General features: G+C 34.7%; 2 protein-coding genes and 1 long non-coding RNA gene across 4 annotated transcripts in view; 1 reads left to right on the top strand and 2 right to left on the bottom strand.

Annotated features, from left to right (window-relative positions):
• The window catches only part of Mbs (Myosin binding subunit), a 29,689-nt gene extending 27,380 nt beyond the window's left edge, over window positions 1-2,309 (top strand). For both annotated transcript variants that reach the window (XM_022834495.2, XM_022834496.2), the window contains exon 23: window positions 140-2,309. In XM_022834495.2, the coding sequence (XP_022690230.1) occupies window positions 140-247 (108 nt within the window). In that variant the 3' untranslated portion in view covers window positions 248-2,309. The remainder of the gene's footprint in view (window positions 1-139) is intronic.
• Window positions 2,310-6,531: 4,222 nt separating this feature from the next.
• Window positions 6,532-16,570, bottom strand: LOC111261199 (chromobox protein homolog 1). Its single transcript, XM_022834509.2, has 5 exons — window positions 16,345-16,570; window positions 10,542-10,673; window positions 10,263-10,358; window positions 9,269-9,409; window positions 6,532-8,749 (listed from the first exon to the last, which is right to left on the bottom strand). The coding sequence occupies exons 1-5, from the start codon at window positions 16,402-16,404 to the stop codon at window positions 8,690-8,692; spliced, it is 489 nt and encodes a 162-aa protein (XP_022690244.1). The 5' UTR covers window positions 16,405-16,570; the 3' UTR covers window positions 6,532-8,689.
• On the bottom strand, window positions 13,400-16,338 carry LOC111261202 (uncharacterized). Its single transcript, XR_002680840.2, has 2 exons — window positions 14,557-16,338; window positions 13,400-13,599 (listed from the first exon to the last, which is right to left on the bottom strand). It is a non-coding gene; the product is annotated as an uncharacterized LOC111261202 (long non-coding RNA).
• Window positions 16,571-17,315: the final 745 nt, after the last annotated feature.

Raw genomic sequence — 17,315 nt, 5'->3', positions numbered from 1 at the left:
AACGGAGAAGTAAACGCAGTAAGTTTGCTATAGCTGTCTTCAGATAATCTAGGATAACTTACAATATGAGTGATCTGAAAATAATATTATAAGCAAAACAGTTTAAGCTTACGTGCTGATTTGGATTCATCGATTTCAGAACGTGGATACGCTAAAAAAGAAAATTGACCTCATGCAGGAAGAGAACGCAGCTCTTATTCGCGTCATCTCTAAACTTTCCATCAACACAAGTCATAGTAGTAAATAGAAAAAATATAATCTGAGCCGCTTCCTCATCAAGTCAACATGACTCGCTGGCTATTCCGGGGCTTTTTTAAACGACAAGATAGGTCGGATTGATCTGGTGGAGAGTCAGCCGGTTAAATGAAAAGATAAACCAATACGACAACACGCGAATATCCTTTCACAATTCTACATTACAAGAAGTACTATTGTTATCGTTGAGAATTTATTATATTAGCAATAATGATGATAAAAGATTGTATGTATGCTCCTTCATTCTAGACAACGTACATCTTATACTGTTTCGACGTTTTTAAGTAAACGCGTATGCTTTTAGGCTCAGAGTTGTTTTTCGCCACGAAAACTAGGGAAACGTATTAAATCTTCGTTACTAATTGTGAAACTGTACAGATGCTTAGTCACATGTATCCATCCACTTGCTTACTTGATACCATACGGCATTTTTATTGTGTGCTTTGGGAGGTCATGTATGCGCCCTAATGCACGCTACACTAAATATCATGTCGTAAACCTTTGGCATCAGGAACTTCATTGTCGGTCTCGCTGCGAGCTGAAGTATTTTAGAAGTATCTCGAAAATAACAAGGTGGTGTTATGACCTTTTCTAGTAGCGAGCTGAGTTATTAGTGGCTAGGTATAACCTTCTATATATATATATATATATATATATATATATATATATATATATAGATATAGAGAAAACGAAAAGATGAATATGCAGTTTCTCGTAGATGTCAGCTCATCGTAAAGCCCACCTATCTCGTTGATTAACCACAGATACTCTGGTGATCACAGAAATTGATTATTACAATAGGTATACGGGCGATAGAACGGACGGATGGATCAATGTGGATTGATCTGATTAGGGGCCGGAATTCTACTCTTATGCGATAATGCCAACCGGACCGGCAAAGAATATATCGACATTTGTACAGGTTGTACGCTTAACTAACGGCTACAGTCCGTAAATATATTAACAACTGTTAATAGGCGCTCGTGTGAATTTTCTTCAAATTAGAGCACATTATTCCTTCTATCCAAAATGAAATTTGCGATTATCAAATGCAACAATAAGAAATAAATAACGTTCATAAGATCAGGTATGTGTGTGAATCTCGAATAAAGTGGATGGCGCCATGTTGCCTTCCACACCTTGTGTTTGAATCCTTTGGCCTTTTACATTTAAGCACTATTTCGTTTACCGAGTCTATCCTGCGGCAGTACAAATCAGTTTAACAATTCCATGACAAACTGTGTGAGCCTAATTAAATATTTCTCTCGCATTTCGTTCTAGAGCTGCCGCAGGTTGAGGTGTATTTGCGAAGTGGACAGCCAAATCCTTTTCGTCTACTTCTTCCTTTAGTTCCGACTAAAGTTATCACTATAAAGATAAATTCGTTGCGGACAGAGTTTGGCATAATAGCGACAGTTGAAGAATATCTACCAAAAGAAATATACAATTCAGCCAGTGTTTTTAACAAGTGATATTGTACATTTTAAGCATGCTGAAGATATATTGGGTTGATGTCGAGAGTCGTACACGTATACGAATACATATACACATACGTATATATATTTTTTTTACTGTTATGTAAGCGATCTTTCAAGACTAACGTTTCCGTGATTAGTCAACCAGTCACTGAATGTATGAATTATAAGTTGCCGATCCAAACCACTTAACTCTAATACAATATACATTCTGTACACACACAAAGTGATATATCCTAGCTGTAAGTTGCTTACAAGGGTTAACTATACATCGTTTTACTAGGGCGATATTAAATAGCGTAGTTCAAATGTTTTTTATGTCCAATTTTGACTTTTTTTTACGTACATGGTAGCTCGGTTTCAGTGTATACAAATAGAGTAAACTGCTTCAATAGTTTGTACAGTGCTTAGATGTGCCCTCAGATAACATAAAGCATAGTGGGAAAGGGAAGGTCGTTCATACATGTCGAGCACGGAGTTTTGGTGTTTATAGATTATTACTTAGACTATTATCTCTAATAAAAAAATAATAAATGAAAATCACTAAAATATAACATGTTGGTCAGCAATGAAGTTATATTTTTCTATTGTTCTAACTCATTCTTCGTGTTTTATGATATTTCACATTAATATCTTTAGCAGCACTTTTTTTTTCTAATTCAAACGCTTGAACTCAGTAGGGCAATCATTCATTTATTGATTATCTACCCCATTGTTATTCTCTTTATTAGGATAAAATTCATGCATGCTTGACCCATCATTTCTGGTGCATATTATTTATCATAGGGCCTCTCTTACTAGTTTACGCGATTTAAATTATAGACAGTTCTGTTTGATTATTTATTTATATTTTTTATTATTATAATTATATTTTTCACAATATTTTCTATGCAAAAAAGTAAATATCATAATCGCGCTCCGTATTCAGCAGGTAAATACATGGAACTTCGTTGCGTTTTGGCAACAAAACATTTGTGTAAGAAGTGGTCATGCAAAGCGCCTTTCGCATTTCAACTATAGGTGCGTGGTCCACTCTGAGTGTAATAATGCGAACTATCAGTTCAAAAGTAGATTCATCAATCTAGTTCAAAAATTCAGCAGTCCCTACGTCCTTTTATGTATTTAAAAGCTAAGTATTTTTTATAAATTGTGACAATGGGTATACATACGGATTTGTGCTAAAACACCCCTTTCAGCATCACTTGTTATTCGTGTATTGTCTCTCAATTTTTGAAGCTGTTAAGTGACTTCATGTACAATCATAATGAATTGTATAGCATTAACGGCTTTTGTCTTATTTACTGCATAAATCATAAAAACATACTAATTTATTAACTAGACTTTATCAAAACGAACAGCGGACACTTTAGAAATTAATTTGGGAGTATCGTTTTCATATGATGTCGCTTATAATAATAGTTTCACTAGCTTCTTCGCATTAAGTGCTATAAAAGTATTGTGTGCTACGATTTGTGCCTGTCTAATTGACAAAACAGTTTTAGCAGTAAATAGGTACTTTAGGCCATTATTATTTCTCTATACAATTTTCTGTGAGATACCACGTTTACATAAAAATGGGAAAAGTTAAACACGTTGAGTAGGGATTTCAACATGCATTTTTACTGCTGTTTGAGGTTGGAAAAATGGTACAAATCATATACATATCATTAAATCTATGTTCTGTTACTATTTAGTTGCCTAGAAGAACAGAATTCATCACGTTCTATTTTTGAATGCTCGCCAAAGCGTCACATCCAACTATACCAATTCATAATTTTTTTGCAGAGTAGATATATATTAGATGATTATCTGCTGGAATCCCCTGGTTGTCTATCCTCATCTAGAAGATCGCATTATTCTCAATGGTACGTAATATCTTTACTTTGATGCATGAAGCAAAACACACCTTCAGATCGCTAGCGACAATAATGACGATTCCACTGACCAGTCAACGGAATACGCTTAACTTTATTGCGATTGCGTTGTAGATACGTAGTGATAGCGTTGACATGCCTCTCTTTTGAAATTATTAGAGGTTAGCAGTAGAGGTAGGTTATGTTTTGACGGAAGAAGGTCTCGAAAACCATATCAAAGTTCGTCTTTACTAATTGTGCATAATTGTGAAGTTAAGCATAATTGTGCGCGGTGGGCTGGCTATAACTAATTTCTGTAAATATGCTATCTAGAAATAGTTAAACTAGTATTTTCTTTTATCCTTGTCCATTTATTGAAATTTGTCTGAAGTGGTATTCTATGAGCCTTGAGCGGGACGGGATCGAGGTCTGTATTTAAACTAGTGTAAGTACATATTTCTAGTATATAATTTTTTTTTTAACGCGTATATTAGACTATAGCACAAAAACTCCTTACATACATCGAAGATTATAATGATTTTCTTCATGAAATTCTGCGTACATTAGATGAATAAAATACCATATATAGATTTTGCAAAGGATTAATCTTACGACGTTAAGAATCCAAAGATTAGCGACAGTACGCGTGTCTTGCAATCTATCAGCGTTTCTTTAACTTATATTTGCGCTCAATAATCTTAATTCATTTGGTTGATCGTGTCACTATTTGATATAACCAATCACTTTGTATCGTATCATGGAAAGTTCAGATATAGTATTAAAGTGTTTTATACTTCTTGTGCTTATTTTTTTGACTTGCCAAGGATTGACGATTGGCGGGCCCTCTAAGCCGCCTTAGAATTACCCTAACATGTTTTATGTAGTGTGGTTAGGCAACAGTAGATCCAAGGGTGTTGTGCGAGTTTGTTTCAGTCCTGGTAAGCAGAGAGTGTATGTCCTCAAAAGAGCGAATAGTTTTTCAACATTACCACCGTTCAGATATTTACATACGGGTTGGGCACTGGAAGACAATATCGCTTTGGAGCATTTGTGTGTAATTCTTTATGATCATCTAAAAATATAATGACACTACCCATTAATCTAGACCGAACGAAATTATTGAGTTTATACGAGTTTCGCCCCACGAGAATCTAACAACAGAAATTTTCAAAAAAGTATTTTTTCGCAAGGCTTATATTTTGCCATTTCATAATTTACCGGTGTTCAGATACTGCGAATAGTTGTTAGAGGCAACAATACAAGCTTTAAAAGCTCTTGACATAGTAATGTTACTGTCGTTAGTTTAGGATGTTCACTCTCGGTGTTTATGAATAACTAAGCAAAATTCTGAACAACTGACAGGTGGAAAAGAGTTTGTTATGAAATGAGTCTATAGGTGCATTACTAGAAGCGAAATATGTACCAAATACTATCAACGATAAATGAGAAACGTAAAAACGATTATTGCTAAGTAATTGCATATCGTTCGAAGTGGAGAATGGTGATAACATTATAAGAGCACAAACGAATTTAATAAAAAATCTCCCTAAAAAATATTTGCATGTGGCGTGATTTCTATATTATAATTTGCGTAACCAAATTACTCAGCAGCAGCAGAGTTCGGAATATGCTTTCTAATCGCCAGTTTTCGGGGTACTTGACGGTTTGTTGCATTATCAGGTTTAAGTTAGCTTGCAGGATTGAGGTAGAGGAAACGACACTACCTAAATGACAATTTCAATTTTCGGTAAAATAAGTATAATTATACTGGGATATAACTAAACAATACGTATATTTAGAAAGCAATGTCTTTTGCGCGTCATTGTTCTCTCAGTATGTTTAGAGTAACATGGACTTATTTTGTGTTATTAGATAATTAAAATTTTAAGGTAAAAACTTCACTGAAGCACATCTCATTGTCGGTGGGTTGTGTTTTACAGACTTAGGAATGCTCGTTGTGGCAGCCGAATTCGTTTAAACCCCGTTCCCTTCTACAGTGTATTATTCTTTCACAAATTGTCACCAGTTATCGAACGGATTTCCAAAAGATGATTCAATCTGTTGTTAGGTTTCATGGACAAACTATCTCGGAAAAAAATGCGTGCAACAAAAAAGAATGTAAACTACACGCTGCGATGGCTCAAATTAATCAAATCCTCAAACACTCTTTTATAAAAGCCTGTAAGCACACTTTAAAAAAACATTAATCCAGTGTACATTGACAAACCGTATTTTTCAAGTTTTTCAATTCCATCAACTGTAAGCAGTTGCGGAAAAATCTATTTTTCCTACTCAATAGCAAAAACGAAAATCGAATTCAGTTTACAAATTCCAAATAAAAGCAGCTCAGATGTACTTCGCTATTCAACGTGCTTCACGCACAGCAGAAAGGATGTACCTTTTGGAAAGTGTTCATCTAACCACAAAACATGAATCTTCGCTTAGATAGTTTATATGTTATTAAATATATCGCAAGTTTGTTAATTTAACAAGCTTGCGATTACATTTAACAAGCATTACGTCTCCTATAGCAGAAAAGATTGTCTCCACTAAAATGTACTCTTCAAAAATATGAATCATGTTTTACTAACTCGCAAATATTTCAGATGACACTTAAAATTACCCTCAAATTCAATCTTCTGCAAGCGTCGAAACATTTACAACATTCATGCACAGCCCTTTCGCAGTTGCCGACAGTTTTATTAAGTGAGAACTAAACAAGACATCCACAAGAATTGCAGAAGAACGATCTTATCCAATTTAACTTCATATTTAATGCGCACATAGCAACACTATGCCAAATATAACATTTATTAAAATATGCCTAAAAAAACCTATGCCAAACCCACTACGACCTTACTTTTTTAAACCGTAAAGGTTTACAAATTCAAAGTTCATGTGGTTGGTACAGTTGAAAAGCCATAAGAGATTATAAAAACCACAAAGCATTCTGTTTAAATCCTTTATTTTCCCATCCATTGTCATCGATATATAAATTATTCATGATATATTTTCTCAAAACTTGAAGACAGAAACAGCGGGAAACGTCTGACATTTCTTGCATTACGGTGACAGAATGAGCTGTTTTAGGTGACATTTTTATGCAATACTCACTCAACACGCGTGTGTTTTTCGTATAAAGTGTAAATTTCGTATCGCTTGTATATGCTATTTTTATTATTACCATTCCTAAGGACAACGCAAACAGAAACAGATTTTTCCCTTCTGTGAAGTTACCCGAAAGAAAGCACTTATGTACTCATCATTTCATTAAAACTCGTAATTCATTTTTCCTTAATTTGTTTCGAACCATATACGCTACCTACCTCATATAGTTAAATATGTTATTATTTTCCATTGTATTATTATTCACCTTGCCTCTGTTACACAGCAACTTGTTCACTCGACACTTGCTTGCATTGGTCTTTATGGTTACCTTGTGTACTTCCAGTGTTATCTCTTCCAGCCCTGCTATAAACAGTACTGATCAGGTGCAATGATCAGACAGCTCTTCTTAATCTAGCTGTTTTTCTCTATGTCTGCTGGAATTTCCCGCTGACCTCCAAGCTCATATCAGGCTACAAAGGTGTTTTGTTATTTCGCCTGTTATCGGTCTTTGCCTCTATTTTAATTATACACAATTTTTACATTCCTTTTTTTGCTTCACCCTTCTGGTCTCCAACACATTAACTGGATCTAGGCGCTAGTTCAAGCCGAAGAACGGCGATTCCAGTTTTACCCGACAGTAGAGGTAAACTAGCCATCCTTTGTCACTTGAACATATATATATATATATATATATATATACATATATATATATATGTATATATATATATATATGTATATATATATATATATATATATATGAGCGTATCTCTTGAAAAGTAATAACTTTAAGGGTACTTCACTGTTGCACTGGCCATCACCTCCAATTAAAATACAACCAACTGCTTCACGATTCGCACGCGTAACGTTATAGAATATATTTTTCTGCTGTGGAGGTGACAAATACGCGCCACAAGTAAATTTACACTATTTCTGTCAAAACGAATTTGAAGGTTTTAACTATAGTGGCGAAACATATGTGAACACAGCAACTTTCAATGAGTTGCCAACAATAAAAATAGAAACAAATAGCCCTTTACAACTCGTAGTACAGGCCGCAAATCATTGATCGCGTCTGATACGCAGTCTTTTTATCGGGTCATCTATGTTGTCTGATGAGGATGACCAAACTCGAATCAATGAGCTAAAAAAAAACATGTAACAGCTAGGCTGTTTTTCTAAATATGTGTTTCTGTCAGAAGGGACGACGGCGACTTTTACTGTAAAATACAATTTCACCGCCGATGTTTTTCCTGTTGGTTGTATTTCCTAATCAGACGTCGCCGTTATTTGATCATAATTATTGACCGATGAGGAATCGCTACAAGTAATTATACAACCATACGCCGACACTGTTTCTTAAGAGACTAATTTGTTGTGATATGGAAATCATGCATGGATACTTAGTATTATTAGTGTTTGGGAAAGGTTGAAGTAGCGAAACTAAATAAACGGCTAAAGCTTTATCTCGTTATTTTTCAGTAATTTGAAGAATTAACGACAACAACCCAATAATGCTTACTACTATAAGCTATAGAAAAAGAAGACCACTGGCACTCGCGCCTATTCTCGTGGCTCGCCTTCAAGGGTTCGTATGTTTGAAGATCAGCAGTTATAGCTAGCCCCACCTCCTGTTGTGGAATTATCACACTTAAGTCAAAAACACTTGTCCATGAAAAATCTGTCTGTTAGATATTCCATTATAACGCAATGGTTGTCTTGCATAAACTAGTGGTCGCTGATATAGAGTGTACGGATAAGTTGCCTTACTACTGATGTTTTTTGCGTCTTTACAAAATGTATAAATTAATGTAAATCTTTCATTACGCATCTTAAAATTGATTCGCATTATTATACTGTTTTTGTTTCACATAAGTGGACGAAGCTGGCACGCATCACATTTCCAGGTCGTCTGCATTTATAGGCGTTATTGTTACTGCTGTTTGACCTTGGTCTTCCGATACGTTAATCGTCAGACTTGATGTGAGCTCGTTCTTGTGACTAACGATTTCCACCGGGAGGCGCCCACGTAAGCCGTTCCTCATAAAACTTGATTACAATCTGGAATTTGATAAATCAAAGACTATTAATTCCTATTAATTAATTTAGTTCCGAGGTTAACCGTTTTTGACTTAATATGTATTTAACGACATCTTAGTAATAACAAATCTTCTTTTAAAATAATTAGTCGAAATCCGAAAAACTTTTGTATGCAAATTAGTGTTACAATCGGTCTTTTTGCTGCAATTAAGATTTACCAAAAAGAATAGAATAACCTGCCAATAAACATTTATCTCGTTTGTTCTGCCTGTTGCGGTTTTCAACATTTTGATGCTAACTTTAGTTTTCTCTACGCAAGGGAGTCAAAACATATCTATTGATAAATTAATTTTTTCTTTTGGAAGACGTGAATATACCTTTTTCCTAAATGTGAATACTTTCACTCAGTATTATTGAAGGTACATCCCCGGTTAACGTATCGTTTTTAAAATGAGAAATGTTAAGGATATCATCCAGTGTATTTTGTACCTCAGTTTTAATATTAAAAGTTAACTACCACTGTCTAATCCAATTAGGTACCTGTGGACATTTAACATTCGCCTGCGCGGCTGGTACAAGATCGGCCTCGTCGACTCCTTTCCATTTTAATAGGAACATAAGCTCCCCTGATGAATCTGTTGCTCCGATAATTTTTTCCGGCTCCAGTCCACGGTCGAAGCCCTAAAAAGCGAATATCAGTAACACTAACATTATGTGTTTTGTGGCTCTCTTCGCAGTTCCATTATTTATTGTAGACTGAACTTCTAAAGCTCTATATAAATCATCTAGGTTAATTCGGCCGACGGGAAAGCGGTTAAAAGAGGTTTGAAAACTGGAAGAATATGAAATTGAAACGAAACTAATTAAGATTCTAAACCTTGCTTAGTGATGATCCAAAAAGTCTTGAGCCGTTTTCAGTATGCTACCATATATGTCCTCTACATTTAATTGTTACATTTTCGGTTCCTTAGATAACCTACACTCATAAGGACTGCTTAACTATTCTTCAGAGGATTACATAAATATCGACTGCGATATAACATTCCGTAATTCACTCGGGCTAATTCAGCCAACCAAATGTGATATATTGTGGAACAAATGTTGAATTATTATATAATCGTGTCTTAAATGAACTTAATATTAAGATAACAGATAGAAAATACCTAAATTGTCCTTTTAATCCTGGCGTATAATCGCTATGCGCAAATTTAGCGATTTGATAAAGAAACTTATGTATATAATACTTGACATTGTTCACGTATACTATTTCACTACAAATTTTATAATGACAGTATATGTTTGGTTCAGTCGGTAACGTGACATAAGAACGGTAAGAAACAAAGCTGTTCTATGCCAGATGGCAGCACCGGGATTTGTTGCTATAACCATTTTGCTACTAAAATTCATCTGCTAAATCAAAGGGTCGAGCACGTTTGCCCTCAGCGAAGGCAACTGTGTTTAGCCCTATGTAAAAAAAACTCAATTTTCGTTTGAAGTATTATTAATACTAATTTATAATTACAAAACAACTAACCTTTGGTTTTCCGCCTTCCTTGGCACTTTTAGGTGGCGTTCTTTTGGCAGGGGCCACTTCGTTTGAACCATTTGTAGCTTTTTTCTTAACACTATCCTGTTTAAAGTGAAAGAAAAATTTCACAGAAAAGGATATATAAAGTCAATTAGCCTTTGCATTGCAAGAGATTCCTAAAATATAACTGACTATTCGAACTGATCCTAAATAAAAATTAAATAGCCTGTATTTATGAAACCTTAGTTTTGTTTAAATCTCATGTCACGAATAAAAAGTATATACCTTTTTAGCTGCTTCTTTCTTTGCTCGCTCTTGCTCAAATGTTTCAATAAGTTCCTGACAGTCTAGGTTTTCCATTGGCTCCCATGTATTGTCGTCTTCACCATATCCTTTCCATTTGAGAAAGTATTCAACCTATTTAAAAATAAAAGTCAAACAATATACCAATGACGTAGTACGATGTTTCTGTGCTGAGTCTCGAAAATAAAGCAGTGCTTTTGAAACGTGAAGAGGAGTCACAATATGAATTATTTTAACTATATCATTGCAGTTCTATTTAAGCGTTCACATTATTATGCAGGTTATATGAAGGTATTTTATTGTACTGGCGTATTTGATACTTGGGATCAGGATGGTTTTATCTCATAACTTTATTAGTCAAACTTACACCAAATGACCGTTTTACACACTTAGTGAAAATTGCAGACGTTTTTATTTCCAATCAATTTTCAATTTTTCAGTTGGTCGCAGATCCGCGTAAGAATTTGGCTTGGCAAAATAATATAGAAATCGGCATAGGCAACTAAATTTTAGCAACAACGTATTTAAACGTTATTAACGAAATTAAACTAACAGTTTGAATGAATATAGAAGGTTTTCAAGCACATTGAAATTTGTGTATACGCTTTATACTAGCACTTCGAATTCAAATGCTTTTTCAAATAGGTTAGATGCTTTTCAATGAAGAGGGTATTCAGATGAGTACTGGCCTCCTAGAGGATTAAGGTTAGATATAATTAGAAAATTAATTCAAGGATTGTGTTGTAACGTGTTTTTTTTTTATCTAATCACACCCTTAATTAAACAATTTTATTATTATTTTTACGTTGCACCTTACCTATTTCAGTAAACACAGTTCGTAAGATGATATAAAGCGTTACACTTAAGTGCAGATAATTACAACTCTTGCATTAGGTTTCTAGATGCATATTGATCGATACTAATATGATAGAATCCGTGTCACCACAACTGCAAGTGTGCTACAAGATTGTCCTTAGATAAATTTTGATACAGGAGCTAAAAACAAATGTTTACACAAAATCTTGATGTCTGTTTAGTTAGAATAGTCCCTCGAAAGATGAATGTATAGACCCAACATAGTTATTTCCAAGAGTAAGAACTATCTCAGAACCTAGGCTTAATTGAATCATGGAAAACCTGAAACTTGCGTGCATAGAGAGTACTACCCTTAAAATGTAGTACCCTTAAAATGCAAAGGCATGTTGAACATGAGGTATTTGCTGCAGTCTAGCCTTTGTGGAAGTTAAGACTTGCGCTTTTTCATTATTAAGTCAGAAGGATATAATTTTCATCTTGAATTTGCTCTGCAGTGTAGCAATAAGCCAAGATCGTAACCGTCTATTATTTATCGCCAGCAAAATAGACAAAGAGGTGTGCGATCGCCCGTATCCCAAAAGACAATATTAAGTCTCCTTGGTCGAATTCTATAGATAGCAGGCTTTCGGGCTTAGCAGTTAATTCTGTTTCCGTCGCTTATAACGACTCGGCACTAAATACCGATAGCATTTTTTTCATCAAATTCCGGCCTCAACCAAGTAGCTTTCACCTACACGCGAGATTTTTCTAAAAAAAATGCATAGATAATAGTTATTCCTCTTCGTGTCCATCCTCGTGTTTAATCGGGTCGAGGGTACTTCGTTCAACACAGTTATGATCCAGCTGCATTCTACTTTTTCGAAAGCAAACCTTTTCTAAAATAAAAGCTTATTACTGAGCCATGATCGCAGAATACACTCATTATCTTATTATTCATAGCGTTATACAAAGAAATGAGTTTATGGCAAGACTGCTTGGTAGGAAAATGTCATTTTTTTAAGTGAAGTTTCGAGCAAAGTAGTCTGAATTAATTCAGAAAATTTGATTGAAAACAGCCCTTTTTGGTTCAAATTTTAGTCAATATTCGCAAAATAAACTTCTGAAATATGTTCATTAAAAGTAAGTGATACATGTATACATAAAATAGAACACACAAGATAAGGCTTGAAAGCGGGAGTGAGGTACGATTAATAGATTAGTAGTTAATCAGTAAAAAAGATGCTTTTCGGAATGTTTTTATTATTTCATAACGCTAATGTACCTACAACCAAAGTCGCATGAAACATCATGAAACTCTAGTAAGTCGTGCAGAACTTCACGGTGATTTTTTCCCTGGTTTGCCTATGCACACTTTCTTGTCAATACTGTTTACATTTTAATGTTTGGCTGCTAAAGCAATCTTTGAACTTAAACATGCAGTAACTAAACTGCATGAAACTTACAGTTTTATATTTAAGATAATAACATAACTCATTTACAGCTTATACGCAACGTTTAAGCCACGATAGATAAAAAACGCATTCTGTTGATTACGTATGTTGCTTTTCATACCATATTTTTAATAGAAACTGCTGCCCATTATTTTGTTTGAAAAATAAATTTGCGCTAGTGGAATGAACACAGACATACACGAACCTTATCAGGAAACCAGTAACAACAAATATTGTGCCGTTATATGTGCATCATTGCGAAGAATCAGTTTGGGCCACTCCATTGCATAATAATATATCCATTATAACAATGGTTATCTGCATCGGTTCTTTAAATATGAACAACTGCTTGCGCATTAAGTGCCTGTCTCGGTTTCAATTATCTATGTACTTTTTCAAAACAATACATTTTTTCACAACAATTTTTGAAGTTGGCAATTATTTTTTCTCTGCCTGGAATACTAGTCTTGGCTTAAGTCAACAAAATTGCACACCAGAGCAAAAAGACAAATCTCTGAGCTTCTAAATTGTATACATAAAATGACTACTAAAGAAATCTCCAAAGAAAAAAAGATGCAACAAAAACCCGGAAACTCATTCATCAACCTAAAATATTTACCTTATATTTAAGTTAAATTATACGAATAATAATATTAACATTCATAAGTGGCGCACAGGGGGAGTAGCAGACTTAGTTTTTCTGAAATGCTAAACGATGTGATCCACAATTCAGGTAGCTCGCGACTTGAAGTAGAACTTTTTATTTATAACGTAGTGAATATATCGCGCCAAATCTGAAAACAGAGTGTGCATTGTTTTGAAATGTTTTTTGCTGGTTCACTGAGAAGAGCATGGATACGTATGTACAGCAGATTTTATCATTTTTTTTTTATATACGAAAAATATTCCCAAAAAAAGTAAAAACATTAGTAAAATGAATTAACAAGTCTCTGGCACGACCGGAATACTAGCGAAAAGCCTAGACTCTGATCTTTATGGTGGCCCTCCCCTTCATCTAAGTTCTCTTCATGACTGGAAGGCAAATCCTTACCACTGTTATGTAAAAGTACTTAATATAGCCAATCTTATTATAAGGTACACGTATTACGAGGCATTGGCTTTAGTGATTTGAAGGCGCTTTCCGCTAATTAATAAACATAAATAAAGGTATTTAAGTCGTGTTACGGTACTGATATTTTATAGCACAGCACACTCGTTTTTTAGCAGCGAGGCAAAGGTTTTGCACTAAACGGCATCTTCGAACACAAAAGAAACCAAGGCGATATCATTTAGCCCTGCTTAGGCAAACAGCGCTAACGAGATTCACTTAGATTACCTCGATTGCCAGAATTGCAAAATAAAACACTTTTTATGTGTTATATTACTCCCATATACGGTATTGAAATTAAAACTCTTTACATTTAAACGATTTTTTTTCTTGGAGTAGAGACCGAAGTGCAACCAATTGACGATATTATTGGAATTATTATAAATACATATGCTATATATATCTTGCGTGAACCCATGGCTAACGTCCATTATACATATACAAACCTTCACTAAAATCGATTAGTGCAACACCATCCAAAAAACTAAGAATTTTCCCGACTTAAACCAGATTTGTTTTCCAAAGTTTTGTCCCTGGATCCTAGTTTATATGAAACGATGGAAAAATCTACATTTTCTTTTTGTCAGTTTAGTGTGAACATTTAGCAAAGTTAACTTCACAAAAAAAAATAATGAATACTTACACAAATCAAGTTGGCTTTTACGATTTGGGTTTATGTTATGTTAATCGAATGTTCTTCGGATAATGGGTGAAATCATTTAGAAAACATCAGAAATCGATTTATATATGTACTCAGATCTAAATACTTCTAGTTATTTTTTTGACGAAGTATCTCTACAGCGAGAAGTTATCTTGAAGCGTATACCAACAATCACGAACAAACCAACAGCTTTAATATTAGTCTCTAAAAAGGTCTAAAGCCGGAATTTGTGAAGCATTTCAGGCTGAGGCATGTCCTACGTTTGCTTCATATTTCAAGCGTGTACAGCGCACATGAGCAGTCGTGATCAAAGCCTTCTCTGAGTGAATAAATTCAGGGTCAGGGTTGCCGAAGGCTGTTCAAGAACTTCAATGGGTATGCATGACTAAAGCGGGTGAAGTTTTGTTACTGCGACAACAGAGCGACGACTCTGTAAAAAATATGTGGACCAAAAATTTTTCTTGAATTTTTTGCGTACTTCACGCTTTTAGTTCATAATCTGAGGTAAAAAGGAGAACGAAAATACCTGTGCGAATAAATTTTCTTAATTCGGATAGACTATGCTTCTCAGCGAATGCCACTTTAACAAAAACTTAATTTATCATAAAGGTTAACGCTGTGCAATAATTTCATAAAATGAAATCTTTTTCATACGAATTTGTACCTTTTGATTTTTTTTGTTAATTTTTCGCATTAAAAAGTTCTCATTCAAAAAATGCCTGGTCACTTGTTCATTAATAAAATCTATTCCAGTTCACACTAATTCTATAAGATGTAAAAGCATTTCCAGAAAATATAATAACCAGTGTTTTGTACCTAGTGTGAATAATCCTTCATTTCCGGTATTTACGTTAAAGAAGTATAATAAATTCTTAAACAATAATATATAATCTATTCGGTGTCCCACATTTTCTCTGTTCGCAACAAGAATTACTTTTGTTATTTTCTAATTTTAAATGATCACTCAGTTTTCTAACGCTTGGTAATTATGACACGTAACATTAATCAAGATATATACATGTGGATACAGTAATGCAGGGTATAATGCACTAACTAATAATAAATTGTTGCAAAATAAACATACACAATACTAAGCAAGCTATAATTGTTTCAAATTGCGTAATTACTGGGTAGCACTACCATAGAAATTTTACTTTACGGGGTTGTGAATAAAGAAGTGTATCTCTACCGAGATGTATATGGTATAGAAGATATAAGATATGCAATTTTATATACAAGTACTTAATATGTCAATAAGTAATAAGTAACCAGACGAGGGTAGATTAGCATAACAAGATAATATGAAACGAACATTATAGTTGCATGTTTTATTTATAAAAACATTGACCGCACAATGGGCTTACACTCACAAAAGCTTCAGGTAAAATAAAATAGAAATACGTGTTGCATCATTTCAACCCATTCAGTTTTCATATAGAGTAAGGAACATGTCAGCTAACGTGCATGGTCATCTGAAACACTTGTTTACCATTAAAAAATCTTCGCACCTGTACATTCTCGGAAATAACACAAGCGACTCACGATTTTCACCCGGGCTCTTGAATTCAGTCTCTTACATGTAGGTTCAGGTTCCGGAAGATACAATGAAAGTTACTTAAATCTACGTATGAAAGCCTTAGTCAAGAGCAAACACTGAAATAAGTTGTTAGCCAAATTTTTCAAAAATTGATTTAGACCACTGATTACTTAATAACACACCTTCGCACAACGACTCATCCGTATTTCAGTTTGCTATCCAACTACGCATACCTTGCCATTTCTGATTCTCTTGTCAAGAACCTTCTCGACTACATATTCTTCCTCCGACATGATTAAAATGTCTAGCGCAGCCGAAGTCAATCCCAAAGCACACTAGATTATGATGTGTTGATGGGCCACCAACGTGCAGTAGTACTAACACCGACGAGAAGGCGGACAATGCTTGTTACAGCGCCCTGTTTTGGCCACAGCACGCAACCGACGCCGTTCCACTATAGCGGGCAATTTTGGCGACCGGAAATTGCCATATCGTCCGCTTAAAGTCAGGTTTTAAACTCTAATTTCGAACACATACGAACCACAGTAGATAACATACAGATCGTCAACGAATAACATGAATTGTTACCACATATTTGATTTCAGCAAAATAAAAAATGGATAAAAACTGTTTTGGCGCTAAATTTGAATTCTTTGGTATAAAAATAGGCATCTTGGTCCTTCGTGGTGAAATAGTGGGCAACGTGTTTGCCTGCTAAACTTCGTAGTTCGATTTGAACCTTGGCGTAACCACACCTCGTTTCATGCTGGAAGCCAGCCGTCCAATGGAACACCTAACGACGGTACCGGATGTAAAACTCTGAAAAGTGAGTTAGTCAACTCAATTTAAATTTGGCGCCTAAAGTCGTGCTAACTGATACCCAGTTTTGAAAGTAGCAAACGTATATGTGTATTTTAACATTTACATATATAACTTTGTGTAACTGCACTCCACGATTAATTGATCCATAAATACACGTCCTAGACATTCACTTACTTTACTAAGCAAAATAATCCAAAATTTTTTGGAACTAAACCTTTTTACAAGAGCTTGAGTAACTATCTTTTTTTTGTCCGCACATGTACGGTGCATCGCGTTCAAAATAGTAAACTATTATATATATATATATGCAAATGTTTTCAAATACACAAACGGATTTAGATGAAATCCCGTTTGCCGAAAGCAACATGGACTGTCATTTTAG

Source organism: Varroa jacobsoni, unplaced genomic scaffold (assembly GCF_002532875.2).
Source record: "Varroa jacobsoni isolate VJ856 unplaced genomic scaffold, vjacob_1.0 scaffold_532, whole genome shotgun sequence".
NCBI classification, from domain to species: Eukaryota; Metazoa; Arthropoda; class Arachnida; order Mesostigmata; family Varroidae; genus Varroa; species Varroa jacobsoni.
This window is presented reverse-complemented; position numbering and strand designations above follow the sequence as displayed.